This window comes from Lichenostomus cassidix, chromosome 2, assembly GCF_008360975.1.
Source record: "Lichenostomus cassidix isolate B80296 chromosome 2, HeHo_3.0, whole genome shotgun sequence".
NCBI lineage: Eukaryota > Metazoa > Chordata > Aves > Passeriformes > Meliphagidae > Lichenostomus > Lichenostomus cassidix.
The window spans coordinates 77203962-77225321 of NC_139482.1; the positions used below are offsets into that span (position 1 = coordinate 77203962).

The 21360-nt window shown below is 39.2% G+C and overlaps 1 protein-coding gene across 4 annotated transcripts in view; it reads right to left on the reverse strand.

Annotated features, from left to right (window-relative positions):
* Positions 1-402: 402 nt before the first annotated feature.
* BASP1 (brain abundant membrane attached signal protein 1) overlaps positions 403-21360 on the reverse strand; it is a 50334-nt gene continuing 29376 nt past the window's right edge. For all 4 annotated transcript variants that reach the window (XM_085052110.1, XM_085052112.1, XM_085052109.1 and 1 more), the window contains exon 2: positions 403-2019. In XM_085052110.1, the coding sequence (XP_084908236.1) occupies positions 1279-2010 (732 nt within the window). In that variant the 5' untranslated portion in view covers positions 2011-2019 and the 3' untranslated portion in view covers positions 403-1278. The remainder of the gene's footprint in view (positions 2020-21360) is intronic.

Genomic DNA, 21360 nt, shown 5'->3' on the forward strand with positions numbered 1-21360 from the left:
GCAATGGGGAAAAGAATGAAGTGTATCAGTGCTAGAAATATTTTAATTGAAATAGGATTAAATTTTAATTGCCTCAATTTAAAAGATCAGTTTATCAAATCCACTGTCTTAATCCCAGTTAAAACGCAGTCAAGCATACCTGTGGCTCTTCAAAATAGCTAGAGAACATTTTTTTTCATGTTAAGGCAGGCAAAAGCCACTTCTTCTCTGCCTGGGATAAAACATATATGAGATGAGCTGCTCATTGGTCACTTCTTCCAACCTCACCTGGGAACACTTGTAGCTGTTGGAGAGTGACTATTTATAGGAAATTAAACAGCTCCAGATGTAATACTTCTTCTCTAAGTGTAAGAAACTCAACCTCTCAAGGGGTAAAAGTGAAGATTTAATCAGTCTTTACACTTATATATTTTTTAAATTATTTAACTTTTATTACTGTTGCACCATTTATACAATTACATATAATTTCAATGCATCCATTGTACATTTTGTTTTTTCATTTGTTTTCCAATGAGTGTGTGTTGGTGTCTGTGACACAGAATGGAAGAGAAACTGGAACTGCAATGAACGCAGACTTTTTCATTTCCACTGACCAATAAACAGAACTACAGGTGCACCCAACCACGGACATGCATTAACTCGTCATGAGAAATCTAGGTAGGCTAAGTAGGATGAGAATGCTTTTTACTCCCAAAAAATATTTGGAGAGGAAGAATTGGAGGATTGGCATTGAGAAATATGTGGACAGCTAAGTGGGTTTTGTCTGAAAGTTGGCATTCATCCACTGCATAAAAAAAAATATCAAAATAAGAAAGGCTGTAAATAAAAAAAAAACACAGAAAATACTGCTTTCATAAAGATCTGATTGCCTTGGCACAAACCTAGTGGGCAGAATCAAACGCATCACTCCCAAACCCCATTACGGAACAAAAAGAAGATTTTGATAAACTGGTGGAGTGCATTTACAGCAGTTCAGATACAAAAGATGTGCTGTACTTTCAGACATCCATTTATTTAATTTTTTTTTATCCAGGACTTGTGTCAAGTTGGCAGAAAGTATATTAGATATTTCCCCACAAAAATACTATTTGGATTCTCCCCCCTCCCTCCCTCCCAACTTGATGGGACATCCTTTTCATTTTTCTCTTTTTTTTTTTTCTCCTTCTTTTCTGGGCAATACATATTCACTATTTCAGATCTGAAACGAGTTAGTATAGCTGAAAAAATAAAAAAAAGACACAGGTTGTTTTAAGTGGTTGTTTCAACAGGCTGTCCAATTTATTCTTGCACTGCTATGGTTTGATCCGAATTAGTCGCTGGAACTTCAGAAGGTTTCGCTTCCTCTGCAGGGGCTGCAGGGTCCGAGGCCTTAGCAGTCGAACTAGGTGCTGCTGTTGCCGCGGGCTCCTTGGAAGAAGGCGCAGCCTCGTTGCTGCTAGGTTTTGAGTCTGAAGCTGGGGCCACTTCACTTTTAGTTTCTTGGGCTGCAGGCGTTGCGGGAGCCTCAGTCTTTTTGGCTTCCCCTTCCTCTTTGCTCTTGTCATCTGCTTTACTGGGAGCCGTGGCTTCTGAAGGCTGGGAAGCTTTTGCATCGGTGCTAGGCTCAGAGGGTTTGGGTGCTTCGCTACTGGCAGCGGGAGCAGAGGCAGCAGTTGGCTCCTCTTGCTTGGGTGCCTGTTCGGTGTTCTTCTGTGGCTCTACTTTTGCATCGACAACAGCCTCCGACTTCTCAGGTTCTGTTTTCTGGGTTTCTTCCTGGGTCACTGTTTTCTCCTTCTCCCCTTCTTTTTCTTCCGTCTTATTGGCAGCGACCTGAGTATCCTTTTCTCCCTTCTCCTCCTTGTTGTTCTCCTTCACTTCTGTGGTCTCTGTGGTTTTCTGGGCATCTGCAGCCTCCTTTGGAGTCTCCTCTTCCTCAGTTGCAGCTCCTTCAGCCTTCTTGTCTTTGTCTTTAGCTTTTTCATCATTGACACTGTATCCCTTCTTCTTCTTGCTCAGTTTTCCTCCCATGTTGGAGCTCTGTAACAGAAAAGAGAAAGAGTTGATTACCCAAAGCCCAGAATTCATCACTGAGAGAATAAAATTCAGATCAACTGAGGTGCAAAGGAAAAATTGATTCTGGCTCCTGGAAAGGAGACCACATGAGGTTTGGTAAGATGTTGTCAGCTGAAAGTACTAATGCTGCAGAGCACCACTGCCACTGAGCTTACATCCTGCTCAGCCCTGCAGAATGTCAGGCAGCAATACCCCTTCTGCCACATCCCCTTATGAACAATCCTCTGAACACCTCTAGCCCTGCTTATAGTGCATGGGGGAGGAAGGGAATGGAGTAGCAAGAAGTAGCAAGATGATGGAGGACTAACACACAATCACAGTCTTTATTGGCCTGAGTGGAAGTAGAAAAAAAAACATATTTATAGTCAGGTAGGGAATGAACTGAATTTGACTGTCAATCTTGGCACCCACACCTGGTTAACACAAAGTCCACTTTCACTTCAGCAAAGGCTAGGAACCATCTTTTCTTTAAGGTTTGGAAAAATCAAAGGAAGCCTAGAGTCAGGGAGAAAGCTAATGTAGAAGACTCCATCTACTCCCTGCAGCTCACTGCCTGTTACCCTGAGAGCCACTTTCTCTTGCATGCACAGCCTTTGCAGAGGGCTGATGGTCCCCAGAGGCCAGGAGCATGTGTTTCCCTCACCCAGAGGGATGTGGGCACCCAGATCCAGCTGCCCCAGCAGCAGGAGCATCTCCCATGCACAAAGTCCCATCCAGCTTTGCAGCTTCCACAGGGATCACCTGCCTGAAGCCCTGCATTCCAGCACCCTGCAGGATGGGAAACTGCTGGAGCTTCCTGATACACAGCAAGACTGTGACCAGTCCACAAGACTAAAGAAACAAATACAGGCACTTCTGACCACAAGCCTACATGTGGCATGTGACACGATGCAATAAAAAATGGGAGAATAAGGAGACATATTTGTAGCCTCTGCTCCCAGTTTTCAAGCATGATAAGCAATTAGGTACACTGTTCACTTATTTAAAAGAAGTTGAGCACGTGTGTCACCAATCAGTGTTTATATAGCCTTTATGTGGGAATCTTAACTAAGAATGTACAAAATCCTTCACAGTACTTCAAAGCAAACTTTGTCTACAAAAATAGAAGGAAAGATAGATATATTGGGTCAATCGTGAAAACAAAAACCTTTATGAATGGAGGGAAAAAAGTTCCATTTCTAGTATTAAAGCAAATATTTAATTCATGCTTAATGAAAGGTTAAAAAAAATATGTCTGTGTTTCCTACTATTTGAAAATATGAGAAGGTGACTTTTTTCAAAGAACTGTCAAACAAATGTTTAATGTTAAGAACTTCTCCAAGGGAGATGAATCATTCTAATTTTCTGTTTTGCACAGGTAGATATAATTGTAGGGTGTATATTTTTCACACACTTGCTAAAACTGTGAATACAAATCAGTAAAAATTCATAGGATTGCTCATAACAGGCCGAATATAAAGTAATATTATATACAGCTAAGAACTAGCTGCCTCTCAGTAGATTTTCTGCTATCACAGATACAAGCCCAGGAAGAACCTAATAGCCAAATATCCACACGTCTTGGGCAAAAATGAGCTATTATGGTCAGCAGAGATCTCTCTGACTTCAGCTTTCAAAAAGAGTAACAATTTGCAAATACTAAACGTTATCACACAGCCCTGCAAAATGGTAACGTGAGGTTACTGAAACACTACTTTGTTGTCTGAAATTTTATGGGAACAGCAATAAAGAGATTAACTTCCACAGAGTCACAGCTGAGCAATCTAATCTCTACCTTCATGACAGAGTTATCAGGTTTTTAGGTATTTAGGGCAGGCTATGGATATTAGTTTTCTTATCTGACAAATGTATAGTCTTCTTGATTACTCCATAAATATTGCCCTGTTTATTGTTTATGTGCAGTTAAAACCATATACTTTGAAAAGGCTTTTGCAAATCAGCAGGATTGGAGATTTATATTGAAGCCATGTGTGCACCCCAGTTTGTAATCCCTAATAAGGCCTTTATTTGTTTTCCAGCAAAGTCCAGGTACTGTGAGCCTAATTTCATTTGTTGCATCTTCTGTGTTTTTCATGATTTTGCTGTTTCATGAACAGTAGTAACTCACCACAATTTATATTTCCTTCCACAATAATCTTTTGATCTCAGATACAGTTGGATGCAGAATGTCTATGCCAAAGGACCTTTAATAAGTGGAGATGCACATATATGATAAAAATGCTCCCAAATTAAGAAAAGAAACATGCACTGTATTTGCTTGGAGGTACACTGTGAAATCTCTGTGTCTCAATTTGCATCACAGCCAGCTGGCTCAAGATACTGGAGCAGAAGATGGGGAAGAGGTTCAGAGACTACCATTATGGTCTGTTAGCAAATATTTACACTTACAAATGAACTGCCATCTTCCAGCACAGTTTCAACTGCTTTATAACGAAATAAATTCACTCTTTGTGACACTAAATCTCATATGTCTCTGTTAAAAAGAGGCCTAGATCATTGTGATAACAGCTGTGCCAGGCTATGATGCAAAAGCAGAGCAATCATTGGGGTCATCGCCCAGATAGCAAAGTTATAATGTCCCTTTCCCCCTATATCTGATTTAGAAACATTCCTCCTCTACCCAGACTTCTGATAACACATCTGGCCTCCCCTGTCACCTTTTCCAGAAACAGCCCCCATATGCTCCAATGCCTCAAACAGATGCTGATCTCATCCCTATCCCAGCGTGAAGCACAGCTCTGAACCATCCAAAGCAGAGAGAGTCCCAGGGTGGCAGACACAAAGCAGGCCTTAAAAACTATTTTAAAATAACAAGCAGCTATACGTGTGAGAAAACCAGCATGTGGACCACAACACCTAAACATCTCTGTGACCGTGCTGGATATTGCTGCAAGGATAATTCTGCCTGGTGCTAAATGAAAGTGAGTGTCAGTGAAATGTCTCCCAAGCGAAGCAAAGTGCAAAAAGTCCTTGAGATGTGAATTCATACAGTGTTAAGTCTACTCTGTGTTACTACATACATGTTAACACTTGAAAGAGTACAGACCTCTTTTCCAACCCCCATCAAAGGACTAAATGATGGAGAAAGGAAAAAGGGATGCATCCCTCTGTCCCAGTGAGACCAAGGGTCTTGGCTTCATCGGTCAGCTCTTCCACTACCCCTGCCTCTCCCTAGCCCCATAATCATTGCATTCAATCTTATGAATAAAGGACACAGGACAAAAATTTGCCTACAACTATTAACCACAATTTACAGGCTAAACCCCAGTATGTCTTCATCTATCTGCACTTCCATTGACAAGTACAGGTTTTTAACTAGCTTGAGCAGCTGCCAACTGAGCATAATTATCTTTGTAGCAAGCATGTACCAAAGGAAGATCCTAGAAAATTTTGGTGCTGAGCACCATTCCTATAAAACAGCACAGCATTTGATGGCTATGCCTTCTTACTGCTGGAAAGAAAAGGGTCTAGAGAGAGACAGTCCAGAATAAGAAGCAAATATATATCAGCAATTTTCAGGGAACTTTGGTGAACAACTTTGCAGACCAGTGCTTCAGAAAAGCAAGGTAAAATATTACACTTGGAAGCTACAATAGACTTTATCTTTTTTCCAGGCTGTTCAGTACTTTTTGCACTGTTCTTCATGAGGAAAAAAGAACCAGATCCAAAAATCACTGTGCCTGACTGTAGAAGAGCTACTCCTTGAAACAGGAACAAGGATTTCTTCAGTTTCTAGAAGCAGTTGTATGTTTTGCTCATCCTTAAGTTTTCAGAAACAGAACCAGAGAGCTTGCATAGTTATCTTTCTTATTGTATAGTAGAAATAATCTCTGCAGTGGATTATTTAGATTAAAAAATATCATGGGTACATGGGTACCTGGAGAATGTTAAGCACTTTGAAATTTGCATAGCTGTGATGAACTCAAAGATTCACTGTCCATGACACCACAATGCAAGAGGAAGAAGAACTCACAGAATATTTCAAATTTTCCATCTGAAGATTCATAGACATGAGTGCCTGGAACATGGGCAGCATACATTTGTACAATTTGTGGAAATAATTCGGAAGTTTTATACTGCAAATTGTACTTCTACATTGAAAAAGTACCCAGAATTAGACCCTTACTATCTCTTTTGTCAGTAAAGATTTGTGTGCCCAGTTACTTTTCTTATTTGCTTATAAACCTCTAAACATTTATTTTAACATAGGTTTTCACATGCCATTAAAGAATCTATTACAAGAATGGACTTGCTACCACCCTCCCTCACAGAGCTGCAAGCAGGGCAACAGGAAAGGACAAACACACAGGTAGCACCTGGATGTTGCTTCAGTCAGATGCCAAAGCTAAGCTTCCAAAGCTCCTGTTCAACTGCATGCGAAGCGTGAGGAGTTCAGTCCATCTCCAGAAAAACCAGTTCAGGCAGACAATAGGTACCTTCTGAAATTCCACTGCCTCCAGCACAGTGCAGGCACGTGCAGTGGCTCAGGCCAAAGTAGCCCTTGCACAAGCCTGTTCCCAGGCATGAGTTATCTCATATTGCCTGCAGACAAGTGCTGTAAAATGCACATCCCTCACAAGGCAGGGTTTCAACACTCCAAATCAAATGAAATACCAATCCCAGAAACTGGCCTACCCCCCAGGTGCTGAAAAGGAATAGAAAGATCTTTTGAAGAAACCATTACATCTCTGTGCCTCATCGATTCACCCTATACCCTCATTTAAAAAAAAAAAAGGCAAAAGGTTTTAATTAAGGGACACATATGGGTACTGAAAGAAGCAAGGGGTATGCAAACACAGGTTTTGATAGATTTTTATGAAATTTTTTATGAAAGAAAAACACACAAAACTTACTTCTTGAAATATGCAATAGAATTTTATGCTCCCCTTTACACATACACACACACACACACACACTCAGAGATGTTCCTATCTCACCAGGCCACGTCGATCAGTTTTCCAGGTTAATGTCAGAAAATGTCTGTTAGCATACCCTTAGGAAGAACTACACTTGCTAGCCTTGTCTTATAGGAAAAAGGCCATGTTTTTCTGTTATTTCTCCATTATCCTCACACATCTTCCTTCTCCTCTGATTTTACTTGGAACTAACAGAACAGAAATGCTAGGAAACACACCCTCAGCCAGCTCTCCCTTCTGAGGAGATGCTGGGTTGGCACAAAGCTCTGCACATCAAGCAAATCTGCACCTGCAGGGCTGTGAGCATCACCTGCACACCTGCATGGATCCCAGAGCAGCAAAGTGCTCGGACATGAGATGCACACAAAAAAATATGACCTGGTTGTTCCTTAGCTCTGTACAATTTTGTGTGTTTAGTGCTGTGAGACACACAGTAACAAACTGGGAACATCTCAGCTTGGCACTAGCTCTGTTTTCTTCATGGAACACAGATAATTTTTAATCTCTCCCTCAGCATGCGCACAGCCCTGTAACTACTGTCCCTCCTTTCCTTCTTCCAAAGCCTTGTGAGTCTCAAGATTTATGAAAGGGGTATAGAGTACAAGAGCAGTGAATGGTTAAAACACAGAAATTGTGCTCACTTGATTTCCTAACCTTGATATTCAAAAGAAGCCGATTTAAATTTTGGGACCTACCGGTTTTCTTTTAAAATGAAGACGAAAAGGAATTCTAGGAATATTGCCAGATTTCAGTTCTATATTTCTCTGGTGAGAAACAGAATACATTAATGCAAATTTCTTTAAAAAAAGGGAACTTCAGTTTTTATATTACTTTTCAATTTCTCAGGAACATGTACACCACACAAAAATGGGAAGCAGGCTCTTTAATATGAGCCTTTTTTATTAATATGTCTAAATTATTATCATTGATATTAGACTTCAATTAGTCTACAGTTACAATAATTTAAGCACACTGCAGGCTGATACAAAATTATCTCCATCTATTTAAGAACTTGTGCATGAATAGCTGCTTCATTTGAGAAGCACGACTGCTAGTAACACAGCAAGCTATTAGAAAAGTTAACAATCACATGACATTTTTCTGAGAGCAAATTAAAAAGTTGTTCCTGAGATATTGGTAAGATTTACATGAAATACTTGTGCTCAGAGGTGTGTATTAATGAATCAATTAGGAACCAAAATTTCCAAGAACAGATGAGGGGTGATGATTGGCAGATTCATAACGGCTAAAGATTTTTGCCAGAAGTATCAATTCGTATAGTATCACCCTGAAACTACAAGTACTTCACATGTGTAATCCATCTTTGCATCCTGCGTGTAAAAAAGGTAGATCGCTAGGCAGAATTCCTGAAAAAAAGTAAAATTTGTCCGTTATTTGATCAAAGAGTGATGCCAATTTTACGGGTTACATTGAAAACAACTGTTGGAGACTCTGGACTTTCATCCTCCTCACTTGGAGGACGCTACAGACAAAGAACCTGGACGTACCACAGTGAATGAAAATCCACTGCTCAGCCTGGCTGTGGGCAGACACCAGCACTACCTGTGCTGCAGGAGGGTCTGTGGGAACAAGCACATCACAGCACTGCCCTATGCAGTCTGTGTGTCACTCCATGTGAGAGCTACTTGAGTGAAGTACTGACCTGTGTGCTGCAGAGTCACTCTGGAGGAGTATGTTCCCAAATATAACACACCTCATTGCTACAACACACAAGGAGCCTCTCCAGCTACAGAGCCATCCTGCAGAAAACCTAAGCTGAACATTGGCCTTTCTTCCCTTCCTGAGTCAATGAGCAGCATGGAAGAACTGCTCTGCTGTGTGCAAACTCCCTACTCACCCCAGGCAAGGCTGTGCTTTGTAGGCAGAGATAAGATCTTTTATTAGACCACCTAGTAGGGATAGAGATAACAGCACCCCTATTCTCCTTGGACAATTGTCTACAGCTGACACATTTTTGTGTTAGCTTCCTTTGTTACTTTCCTATTGCTGGTTTCAAATCAGAATTGCAGTGTTTTGCCGCATGTGGGGCTTTTTCACCCCACAGTACTACCTTGCCCGGCAGTGCAGATACAACTGCCAGCATGTTCAGTTTCATCCCTGGCAGCAAATCCAAGGCTATTTTGCATTGTGTATAACAAAAACAAGTCATATCAAAAACCGAGCAAAACAGAAGCAGCATAAAATATATTATTTTTACAGTGCAGTGTATGTATTGCTCAGCTTTGCATTCAGTTCATCTTATGCTCTGATTGCTTGCATTCAAAATTCTGCCATCAATTTCTATTTATTTGCCTCATCTGCTCCATTTTGTTTACCAGTCTTCTTACAGACTCCAGACCCAGCTCACATTCAAAGCATTTCTCCTATATTCAGATTAACTGCAAATGTTCTTTTTGTTGAATAGTAAAAGCAGCTTGCAGACATGCTCATGCAGGCACACACATGCAGCCAAAAGTCAGCTTGCCCCAGAGTGAGATCTTAATCACACTATTGTTAGGCACACGGTTGGAAGAGGAAACTCTGCTGTAAACACCTGCTTTGCAGAGACTGAGATTAACCTTACAAGAGCACCTCTTGTAGAAACAGCTTGCAGGCTTTAAATAACCTGAAAGACCAAGGCAAAACATAGAAGCATATGCCTTCTCCTTCTTCTTGCTAAATTGCCACATCATCTGGGGGTTTGTGCATGTCTCCTCAACAACCAGTTTAATAAATATTTTATAGTAGCCAGAGTTTTCTAACCTGTACCCTAGAATTAAGTTCCTATGTAGGAAATTATGCAAATTTCAGAGGTGGTTATTACCCGCATCTTTCAAGCTGTTTAGGTCCCAGGACATGCACCACTGAGGGAGAGGTGAGATTCCACACATTTTATTCCAGTTACGGCCAGTCACTTTTTGTCTCCCTCAAATACTCAAGACTCCACCACCATGTCTAATTACAAAAACACACAAGGTGATAAAAGTCTAGACAATGGGATTATTTCCTTTTAAATAATATTTTGCTTGAATTCTGTCCCTCCAGTGCAATCCCTACAATGGAGTTCAACACCACAAATATGCTTGGCTTCTAGACCCATGAACAGTTCCTCCTTTGGGTGCCTCCAAAGGCTTCATCAAAAATGTAGCAGTCAGATGCTAGTAAGCAATGAACACATTATCCTCCTCCACACTACAAGTCCTGCTGAAGAGCAGTGGTGGGAAGACCTCATTCCTGGAGGGAGGGCACACTGGAAAAAGGAACCAAGCTTAACACCTATAGCTTAAGTTTCCCCTAGCACATGAAGAGAGTTGAAACCCATGCTTTCTACACTAAAAAAGGAAATTTTCATATATCTTCATTTACCTGTTTACTTCAATAGCAAAAGGTTTTGGTTAGTTTGTATAAATAGTAAACTTACCTGCCATTTCTTAAAATAGGCATGGAGAGTCACATTCACACTTCGAACAAGGCCTCTGGGTATTTAACTAGGGAACTGTCACTGGAGACAGTTATTTATGCAGGTCGACATTTACATTTTCTCTGTCTAACATTCCACATTCAAAAACACCTCTATTACTTTAATGCCCTTTTAAATGGTCAAACTAGTTTTAATCAAACTTGAAAGAGTCCTTAGACTATAAATTATAGTATGCTATAAGAAATAGATGCATTAATTTTGAAATCTAGGAACTACCAGTTTTGCTTTGAAAATGGGCTCTCCAAGTCATTGCTAAATTCTTCCTTTTTTTTCTTTTCCTTCTAATGGTGCTGCTCGCTGAAAAAAGCATTGGCTCTAAAAATTGTTTTTACACCCTGGCTGTAAGAAATTATGCTATACCTAGGAACAGAACGGACCTAGGATTGGTCATGAAAATCTGTAATTTCCTTTTTCTGTTTGCATGACACCCTCACCACAAGGAATGAAACCCCATTTACAATTATAAACCAAATCCAGTTCTCAATTCTGTTTTTCATTTTCAAATACACATGGACTGCAACATGCCATTTCTGACTGCAGCACACAACTCCACAATTGCACCACTGAAAGAAGGAAAACAGGGAACCAAGACCAGCCACCATTGACTTAACACAGCACTTGTTGCTGCTGTGCATATCATAGTTTTCACGAGAGTAGTGCAAGCTCTTCCTTCCAAAATACAGTATTTAGTTTTACCCAGAAAAACAACAACCAAAAAAAAAAGAACTTATATGGATTATTTATTGTTTCTTTTAGTTTGTAACATAACTAGTTACGTATTTTAAGATTTAGTATCTAGTTAACACACTCTCTATCTGCTTCTACCATTTTAAGCTGCAGGAATAGCTTTTCTCTGTTTTTCCTCAAAAGGAAATGACTGCACATCCACTTGATGCTCCTGGATGTACCACATTTTTGGGTTTAGACATGAGAAGAGGTTGGCTGATTATAAAAGAACACTGACAGCTCTTTTCTCTCAAAGAACATGCATCTACTTTAGTCAGTGGTGATGTGCCCATCCTCCCAATAACCACAGCCCTGAACACAGCAACAGCATTCCTCACAAATTAAGGCATATGCAGGAGTCACAGGATAAAACCAATTTCATCCTCCAGTTAATACACAATTGCTAATGACAGTTAAATTAGTAATTGAAACATTATTCCAAAAATACCTGTGCGTCTAACATGGGATTAGAAAGTTGAGCATGCTCACGTCCTTAGGATAGTGTTACACATCATGCTCTGGTGGAATTTAACCTCCTGCAAGCAACCAGCACAAAGCCTACTCACCACCTCAGCAGCACTTAGAGGGTATTTTACACTAACTCCCCAAAGTGGTGCTGCATTTCTCTTTGGAATAACAATTTCTGACTTTCAGTTCTGTGTACAAAGTTTCATTTCAAACAAAAATGTTGTACTGAAGTCAACATATTCAAGTCCAGTCATGCCTTGCATAACATCAAAATTACCTATAATTAAACCTGTGAGACTTTGGGCTGAATTACAAGTATTTCTCATGTTGCTAAGAAAAAATTCCTCCTCGTGATAGCAGTATCAGTGTCAGCAGCTTATCAGCTCTCAGCTTCTCACAGCTCTGTTGTAATAACCTCTTCTAGTAAAGATGTGCTCAAAAGAAGTCAGGGAAATGGAATATTGAATGTTCAACACTTTGGAAAACTTTCTATGCTTGTGTTCCTGAGCAGTCATTTGTGCCCTATACATTTTCTACTGGAGTGTAGCTTATAGTCTATTATATTAAGCTTTTCACTTCAGTCTTTCTCACTTCCTGGTTCTCACACCAGCACAATATGTGGGTTTTTTTAAACCAGCATACATTAACACAAAAGAAAATCCCATTTTCAAGACTTTCTTTTTTGATCTTATTTAGAATGCATGTTTAATACTGCATTTTGATTCTTTCCTTTCCCCCCTCCTTTTTTAAACAAAACACTTACCAGTTTCATTTTAGTCAGTGGGGGAGGTTTATCAAAATAACATGGAAGTGGTACTCAAGAGTCACTGAAAACAAAGAGCATTAACCAGCCAATTTTTATTTGTGTCTTATCTCTCTCCATCTTTTCCACCACTACTCACTTATACTCCGCTAATGGCTGTTCAAAATACCAAAACATCTTAGGCAATCTTTTATTAAGACTTGCAGTGTTCTCCAAAACTTGAGAAATGAGAGCTGTATTTCCTGGTGCAGATGGAGAAACATAGCATGCATCAATAAGTGCTGTCACTGGAGCCTTTTACACTCCTTCAGTGCCACATGATGGTAAGAAGGTGGTGCATGTTCTGAATGTGCCAGAAGGTTGAGAGGAAAACACCACAGTTTGCTTTTTTATTTCAGTGGTGCAAGCCGACACTGGGAACTGCAGAATAAAACCAACCTCTGTCAGAGTTTCATCTCCTGTCCCAGCAGGATAATGGTCAGCTTTAAAAAATTCACTTTGAAAACATGAAGTGTTTCTAATCATCCCAAAAAGCTATGACAGGCAGTAAGCTCTACCATGTCACATTTTAAGCCATTAGATGTCAGTTTGGATTCAAGACTCCCAGGCCTAGACTGATTGCCTACATTTCTTTCTGAAATCTTCCCTGACTACACTTTCTCTTTTCTTTTTGCTTGTTTTGGTTCAGGATATATTGGGATGTCTGATCAGCTCTGCTAGAGGGAAGGTTACGTAAGACTGGAGGCTAACAAGTCCATTTGGCAAGATATGAAGTGAGCAGCTAGTGCAATCCATGAATTGCACTAAGAGATTTATGTTCAAACCAGAAGAGGCAGAAATCCAATTTAATAATTACTCAGCCAGAACCATTCCAAGCTAGCAGCTACCCAAAAAGGAGATGAACAAACATTGCAGCAGAAATGAAAACTAGAAATCACAAAAGATGATCAGATGCATATCTCCTCTAAAAAAAAATAGGTTGGTTTACTTTTCTATTTAAGTACCAGTAGGAAATCTGTCCATAAGAGCTATCACATTTAAACTCACTAAATGAAAGCAAAAGAAAAATAATTTCACAGTTATGCAATATAATAATAAGTAATAAGTTTGCAAGCTATGGAGTTGGATGTGGTCCCTTTTCCACCCCCTCACCTGAGAACTAACTTGCATTCATTTTATGTCAAAGAATTTATTTAATACCTAATATGGCCACAATTCAATTTTAGCAGTTCAGAATCCATACCAATTGTCTTTGATGACGCAGCTCTTAGACAGATCTCCATCAAGGCTGTATGCATGCCAGTTTGCAATTTCGGTCACCTCATACCATGTAACAGAAAAAAGCTTACTTTCCAATGCCCACATGCTATTTAGAGAGAACTCTTACAGTCAGTCCTTCAGTTTAAGAAGCTTTCAGCCCATGGCTATGTGAAAAATTATTTATTCTAACCAAAGAAGGCAAGCAGAAACCACTATAAAGTATAACTGAGCTATTGCAGGACTTAAATGAGAGAAGTCTGTCAAAGCAATGGAGACTTGAGAAATATGGAAAATCAGTTTTCATTTCTCAAGACAGAGCCATAAATAAAAAGAAAAATACCACTAGAAAGGTTCTGCTAGCTCTTTCAGCACTACTATATTCTAGCAGTAGCCCATGTTTCAAACCAGCACTATTGTTCCATTTCACTGTCCCCCATACTAGCACATACAGGGAACCCATCTGTGCCCCAGGAAGCCCATGTTGTAGGAGTAAGAGGATATAAATTCATTTTAATTCCATTAACAGAACACAGCTGCTATGATTCTCAACAGTAACTGGCTTTTCCAGAGGCTTTTTTTGTAATCAATTCTCCTGGCTGGTGAGGTAGCAATGGTCAGACTAGCCAGCACTTCAGTTTGGGCTTTTTCCCTTTCTGCTGTAGCAGATCAGCTGGTGGGACAGAGCCCCTGCATTCCCCTGTGAGATCTCATCAAGAAATGTGAACTGAGTACCTCTTCCCTGCTGCCTCAGCTCTGGCTCCCAGGGCTTGGCAATTCATTTGCTTGGGCGCTGGGGAGAGGGAGCTGCACTTCATAAACTTTAAGATTTTGGCTGTCAGGAGCCAAGAGGCATTTAGCTCTGCAGAAATCATGTTCACAGTTCTGCTCACTGCAGTTTTCTGGGTAATCCCCCCCATATGCACAAGCTGAGCACTAAATTCACACATTCCAAACAAGGGGGCTGGGTTGAAATATGATTCAAGTGCATAAAACTCTCATATCCATATTTGGAAATATTACTTTCAAAGGTTTCATGCTATCTCAGAAAATGCTAAGTGAGCCAGTTTCATGAAATACATCACAAGAAGCAGCTAACTATTTTAAGAATATTTGCAACCCCAAATATATTCATTTAAGTCTCTTACCTACCACAATCTCTTACTTCCTGTATTTCTTTTATTTTTAATCACAGGTAACTGGTAAGCAATACCACAGGCAAGCTTATTATATGATTTACACATAAACCAAAATAAAATCTTTTTTTCCAGAAATGATTTCCCTGTCCACTTTCAGCTCGGCAATTCTTCACTATAAGTGGACAAATCTTCTATTTAAGTATTTATTAGCTTTTGCAACGTAGTGATTAAAAGAAAAAAGAGTTGGTTCTTTTTTGCAAATTCTATTCTATGTGAATATGTGAGGCTAAAAAGTGGAGTTCTTTTCTGTTGTTTGCCAAAGACTGCAAACCTTGTTCATGTCACACACTTCTCACACAATCTGTCATGAGCCACTTCATTCCAAAATAGAAATCAGATACAGAAGGAATTATACTCCTTACTCAGGATAACTTAGATAAATAATGCAAAGCTACACAAACAACCACACCATCACATTTTCCCTAAAATCACAACATGCCCATTTGGAGTAGGAGGCATCTTCTCAAGGTGAAATAGCCATCATAGAGCAGTGGGAGAACAATCTTTGCTTTAAGCCTCTGGGAGTTGTCATCGTACAAAAGAGTACCATGGTAAAAAGGACAAATGAGATCTTCCCTTTCAAAGCAGACACATATCACAGCATGAAAACTGCAACACATTACAAAATCATGAGACTAGCTCTCTCTCTTTCTATTTTCAATGATCCACAGCAGCCTGGGTCAGAGGAGGCAAGAGCCCAAAACATACTCAATCTTTTCCGGTTGCTCTTGCGTGGAAGGACATCTAATTTGCAGCCCAACTTCCCCATTTGCAAAATGGGATAATATCACTTTTCATCCTCAGAAAAGCTCTGCCTGATGCCAACAGGTGCTATAAGTGCTTAGAGATATTTCTCCTTGTTTTAAAAAGTAAGCCCATTCCATATGACTCCTTGACCCCAATTCTCTGTTAGAGAAGCTTTCTGTGTATTGGCAATGTACTGAATTGCTCTCTCCAAAGCTTCCCACTGTGCACCACTTATGAAAACAGCATAACTAGCAAGTCACTCATGGTGATTTTACAGTACTGTGTCAATACTGCAAAAGGCAGTTGTAAAGCATCTCTGAACAATTTCAGGTACTGCTGTAAAATCCTTCTGGAACCAAGTTCCTTTGCATTTATGCCTCTAGGCTGAGAACATCTGTACATGGACGTTTTGATTTATAGTTCCAAATATTCACATTTCGCTCAGCTTGACTTGCTGGGAAGGATTTTTTCTCAAGCTAAGAAAGCTCAGGTGTATCCAGCTGGATGAAGATGAAGCTACTGCTTGGCAGCCATCTTAGTGCTTCATTGAAGACAGATGTAAGAAAACAAAGCAATTTTTCTTAAACATAATAATTTGAATGCTTGAGAAACAATCATAAGCCCTTTTTAACCTGCTTTCATTAGGTTTCTGGGTGTTGGATACATTCTGGTCACTGCTATAGTTATTCTATGTTTGTCAATTAGATGCATGTCTCTGTTAAAATGACATCCCTTTTAGGAGTGATTGTTCAAATTTGAACAGGTACAAGAGGAAGTTCTGAACTGGTTCACTAACTTTCCAAGACCTTTTTAAAGCTTACACAAGTTTGAAAATTCTGAGTTATATTTGTCACATTCTGCAGAAGCTTCCTTTCCTACCTACAGATCTGAGCTGTAGCGATTACGTTATTACAGTCACAGAAAGTCATGAAAATCGGAAGTGTCTTCCTTTAAAGTGTGATTAAGTATCAAGTAGACATAGCAACATGGCACTGCTGGAGATGATACTCAACAGAGCAGGATACGAAAGGATCATCTGCAAGGAATGGCAGGAATTAGGGGTTTGAAGGGTGACAAATTTAGGTACATTCCCCTCAGTCATGGCATTTGCAAACCGTCTACTCAAACTAGTTTCTATGCTGGAATTTCAGAAGCCTTGGTAAGTAGATTAAGATCAGCAGTACAAATCTGACCAGGTCAATATCAGGGGAGTGAAGAACAGTCGCACAGCTCTCAGTGCTTAGTTCCTGCACCATGGGACAAACAGCTACAAAGGACTGCAGGCTCAGAGCCACGGGCTGAATTTGTGAATATCTAACTTTGTACATGTTTATTTAATTGTTTTTTCTCATTACGAGTAGATGATGTGGCACTGAGGGACATGGTTTAGTGCTGAACTTTGCAGTGCTGGGTTAAGGGCTGGACTCAATGATCTTAGAGGTCTTTTCCAGCCTAAATGTTTCTATGATTCTATGTTTCTGCAGGTTATGTCAGAATATTTACATTACATAAACACAAGGTTTTAGAAAACATACTTTGCATGTTAAAAGTTCTAAAGCTACAGAGGAAGAAATAAAAGATTAAGAGACTTTTTTTCTTTAAAACTAAAAGAAAATTACTTTCATTGTCATATTTGTCAGAGGCTAGTCAAGAAAAAATTTGTGTGTCAAAAAACATTAGAGATTCTAGCCTGAGAAAACAAAGAGATTAAAGTAAGTAAATAATATGGGATCATAACCATATGACACTCAGCTTCAAATTTACGTAGTTTCTATGAACTTTTGTAAGTTGCCAACTCATAATTTTATTATAAACTCAAAGCATTTGGATTTTTTTAAAGCATCAGCTCTAGTACTTATTACAAAAATAATCTGTATTTCATTTCTAAACTTTGATTAAGCAAGAAAAGTCCTGAAAGAGTTCTAAACCAGAAGGCAAATTTTGTATCATGATTTCTTACATCCTCATTTTAAATGTTTATGACTGGGTATACTGCATGCTTGCAAGGAGACAAAAGGTATGTGAAACATTCATTTTAAAAATGGGTGTCAATTTATTTCAATCATTTATACCTGTTAGTCTGGTATTCAGATAAGTTCAAGAAACACAAGAGTCCTTTAAATTTATTTTTAAATTTGTGTGAGTGTTCTTAGCATGTTTTGTTCTGATAAGTTAACCATACATATTCAGGAGCCAAGATATGTAGCACCATTTGAAATAAACTTAATAAAGGACTCTATAACAAGGCCACAGGGAAGACAGAAGAACTCTGGATGGAAAGTAGAGAACTGAGTCTCTGGTAAATAGCATGTCTGGAGTACAGAGATGGGAGTCTGTCAAAGTCAGCACAAGTAGAGAATGGAGGCACCTCCAACTTTTTTTCCCATTTCAAACCTACACATAAAATCCAACATTGTGCTAAAAAAATTAAATTAACTTTATCAAGTCCAGAAAAATTTTGTCATCTACAAGCTAGTGCATCACTGTAAGACAATCTATGCCATTGACTCTTCATCTACTGAGTGTTCTGACATAAGTTCCTTTGCTCATTTGCACATAACTGATATTTTTATTTTTGGTGCTCTTGAGTGGTTTTCCAGCTGGAGCACTATAACAATCACTGGATTTTATTTATGTTATTTATAGAATTCAATTAATCCATAAATGAAAACATGGGAATTTTTAACTGGCTGCCTATTAGGCCATTTCAGCTGTTTTGCCTGGATATTTTTGACCATCTTTTTCTGTATCTCATTCCTATTTTCAGGAACTGGTAAATAACTATTTGCTATCACACAAGATCAAAAGAACAGTTCTAAAACTTGTTCAGAGTAATGTGGAAATTCAGATACAAAGCAGAGTGCAATTTCAGTATTGCTAAAGAGATGGGGGTTTCCTCACTTCTTTTTGAGTTCCAGATTTTATTTTCATGAGTTACATTTTCAAAATTCAGTTGAGTGTTCTTGAGAGTTTTCTTTATGGTCTTTTCCTCAAAGATAACTATAGATAACAGTGCAAAGCAGGAACTCAGTCCTTGCAAAATGTCATCATCACTAAGAATAATTTTACAGTTTGACCCAAATATAAAATAATGCTTGGAAATTCTAAACAAAAGTAATCTGCAATGACTTTCTGTAATTCAGTACTCAAATTAGTATTAAAAAACTAAGTTCTTTATTTAGGAAGGTGGAATTTAGATTTGATCACATCTCCATCATTTACCAGTACAATTCTTTTTCAGTAAAAATAACAATAAAAAAGAGACAGAAAGACTCCAGCACTGTTTGCTTGTCCTGTGAACGAAGTTAGATGCTGGAGCAAAGAATACTGAACTAGAGGCTCCAAAGCCAGTTGGCTTTGTTGAACCTCACATTCAACCATTTTTTTCAAAAATCAAGTGTTTCATATGCAGCCCAATTATATAACATCTAAAGTTACTCAAAGGCAGTGCTCAGTTGCCAGAAATATGCTCATACTAGCAAGCAGCAGCTGGAAAACATTAGTCTCAATGGTAAACCTGGGTGGATATCAGTATCTGCGAGCTAATAGCCAGAGAAAAGAAATATTGCAGCTACACATGGCCACCTGCCTATACAGATTGAAAGCAATTAACTCTCAACTGAGTGACACCCTCCTCAGATCGCTGTAATGACTGTCAAACAGCATTTGGACAGTTAGTGGAAGCAGATGTTTTTACATTTGCAAGGTACAACACCATGTCTCCACTGTAAATTGTGGAGATTTCCAGCCTCCCCTTGACTAGCACCTCAGCACAATGCTGAGGAGCAGAATGCACCACTGAGCCTCTGAAGGTTCAGCACATGGGATTAAGCATGTGGAACAAAAGACTTAAAGCTCAGCTGCAAAAACATTCAGCAATTAATTAAATATTTAACTACAGAAGGATGAAATTAAAAGCCTGAGTTTCCATTAGCCCTCTGTAACTCTACCTTGGACTTACGTCTAAAACAATATAAAGCCCTGTCTTCCCTCATGGGACATGATCAAGCACTTTAGGGCTCTGCTAATAATAAGACAGAAGAAGAGAGCAACAGGAGAACAACTTTGTGCACATACCCATTTTGTGTTAAAAAAGAGAGACATTAGACCATCATTGCAATTAAATTTACCAGGAAACAAAGTCTGGAGTTTGTAAAGAGGTACTAAGATCTAAGAAAAGGGTGTTCTTTCCCCTTCCCTTGGTACTGGAAAGGTACAGGGAAAAAAATAAAGGGAAAAAAGAGTAATTGGTACCACTCTCCATTCCCATTCAGATGTGAGGACTTCATTGAACCTGTCATTCTGCACTTATTTTGAATCAATGGTTACCAACGGAAAATGGAAATGCATCACTGAAATGTTTATTTTCCCTTTAACACCTCACATGGAAATCTTGCAGCTCTCAAAGGGTCCATGCCCACTGCTGATCTTGCTAAGGTCTGAGAGGCCATGAGCACTCCAGGGCACTGTGCAGATTTATAGCACCATGGGCTGACTGAATAACCAATCACAGCCTGAAACCATGGTATCTACATGAAGACACTTCCAAAGAATTATTCTATGAATAATTGCAAGCCATACTTTTGTTCTTGGAGCAAGATCTTCCTGGGAGGTTTCTATAGCACTGACACATTTCTTTCAGATATTAGCATAAATTTGGTATTAAAGGTTCATGGAGGTTAATGCTCCTGTCCACCTAAATCCTCCTAAAATTTCAACTCTACTTTAAATGTAAAAATAAAATAAAATATACACTATTTGCATCTCATCTGTATTTGGTATCATGGGGTCATAGAAGGCCTAGAAGCCTGAACAACCTATACTTGGCTAATGCATCCCATGCAAATGGGACATAGCCTCTTCTTCCAGGCTATGCTTTAACTCTTTTCTACAGCAGTGTTTTTGATCAAAATTATTAAGGTATTAGGGCACTAATCTGGACATTACAAGCATAGTTGCCAAGAAAAGCTCTTATGCAGAATCTGCACATTAAAGGTAGAGAGGAAAGTTAAACCACAGATTTAATGTAGGACTACTAGCCAGAACATAAGGTACATAAGTGTGAGTTATTACTCATTATTAAAACTAAGTTAATCGATGCTATTTCCCACACTGAGCACAGTCTAATAGAAAATGTTTAGCCAACAATGCCAGGAAAAGGTTATTAAAGTGGTCCTTATGGTTTTCTGATAATTCAAATGTTGTGTATTTGACAAATGGCAGACATCTCTGCAACCTCCAGGATTAACAGGCATTTTAGGATGCCACTGATTATTTCTGAGGTCAGTCTGTGTAAATGTTAAAGAGTGAAACTGCTTTTACATGCAACAGAGTTTGCAAAAGGAGGAGTGAGGACAAAAGGGCGACCCTTTCCCCTCAGAACATTTCTGAAGAAAGGCTGTCTTTATCTGCTTTTAAGTGGATTTTGGAAAATGGCAGGTCACCTCCCTCTTACTGTCCTTCCTCTGGTTTTTTACCATGTTCCTCACTGCAAAAAATATCCAGCAAATTATTCTATCATGCAAGGTAGTGTGGACCATCACACAGAGAAAGCAAGACATCTTTTGTTCTAACCAAAAACCCAAACCAGCTTGTATACAGGGTCAGTATGGTTTATAGTTTTCTCTATTACCATCACAGAGGACTTCAGCTCCAAGCTGTCCTATGCCTGTTCAGCATAGGATGTGCCCCATTTTCCTTTTCCCGGTGCCATTTAGCACAATCTTCCTGCTTCCCCTGCACTGGCAG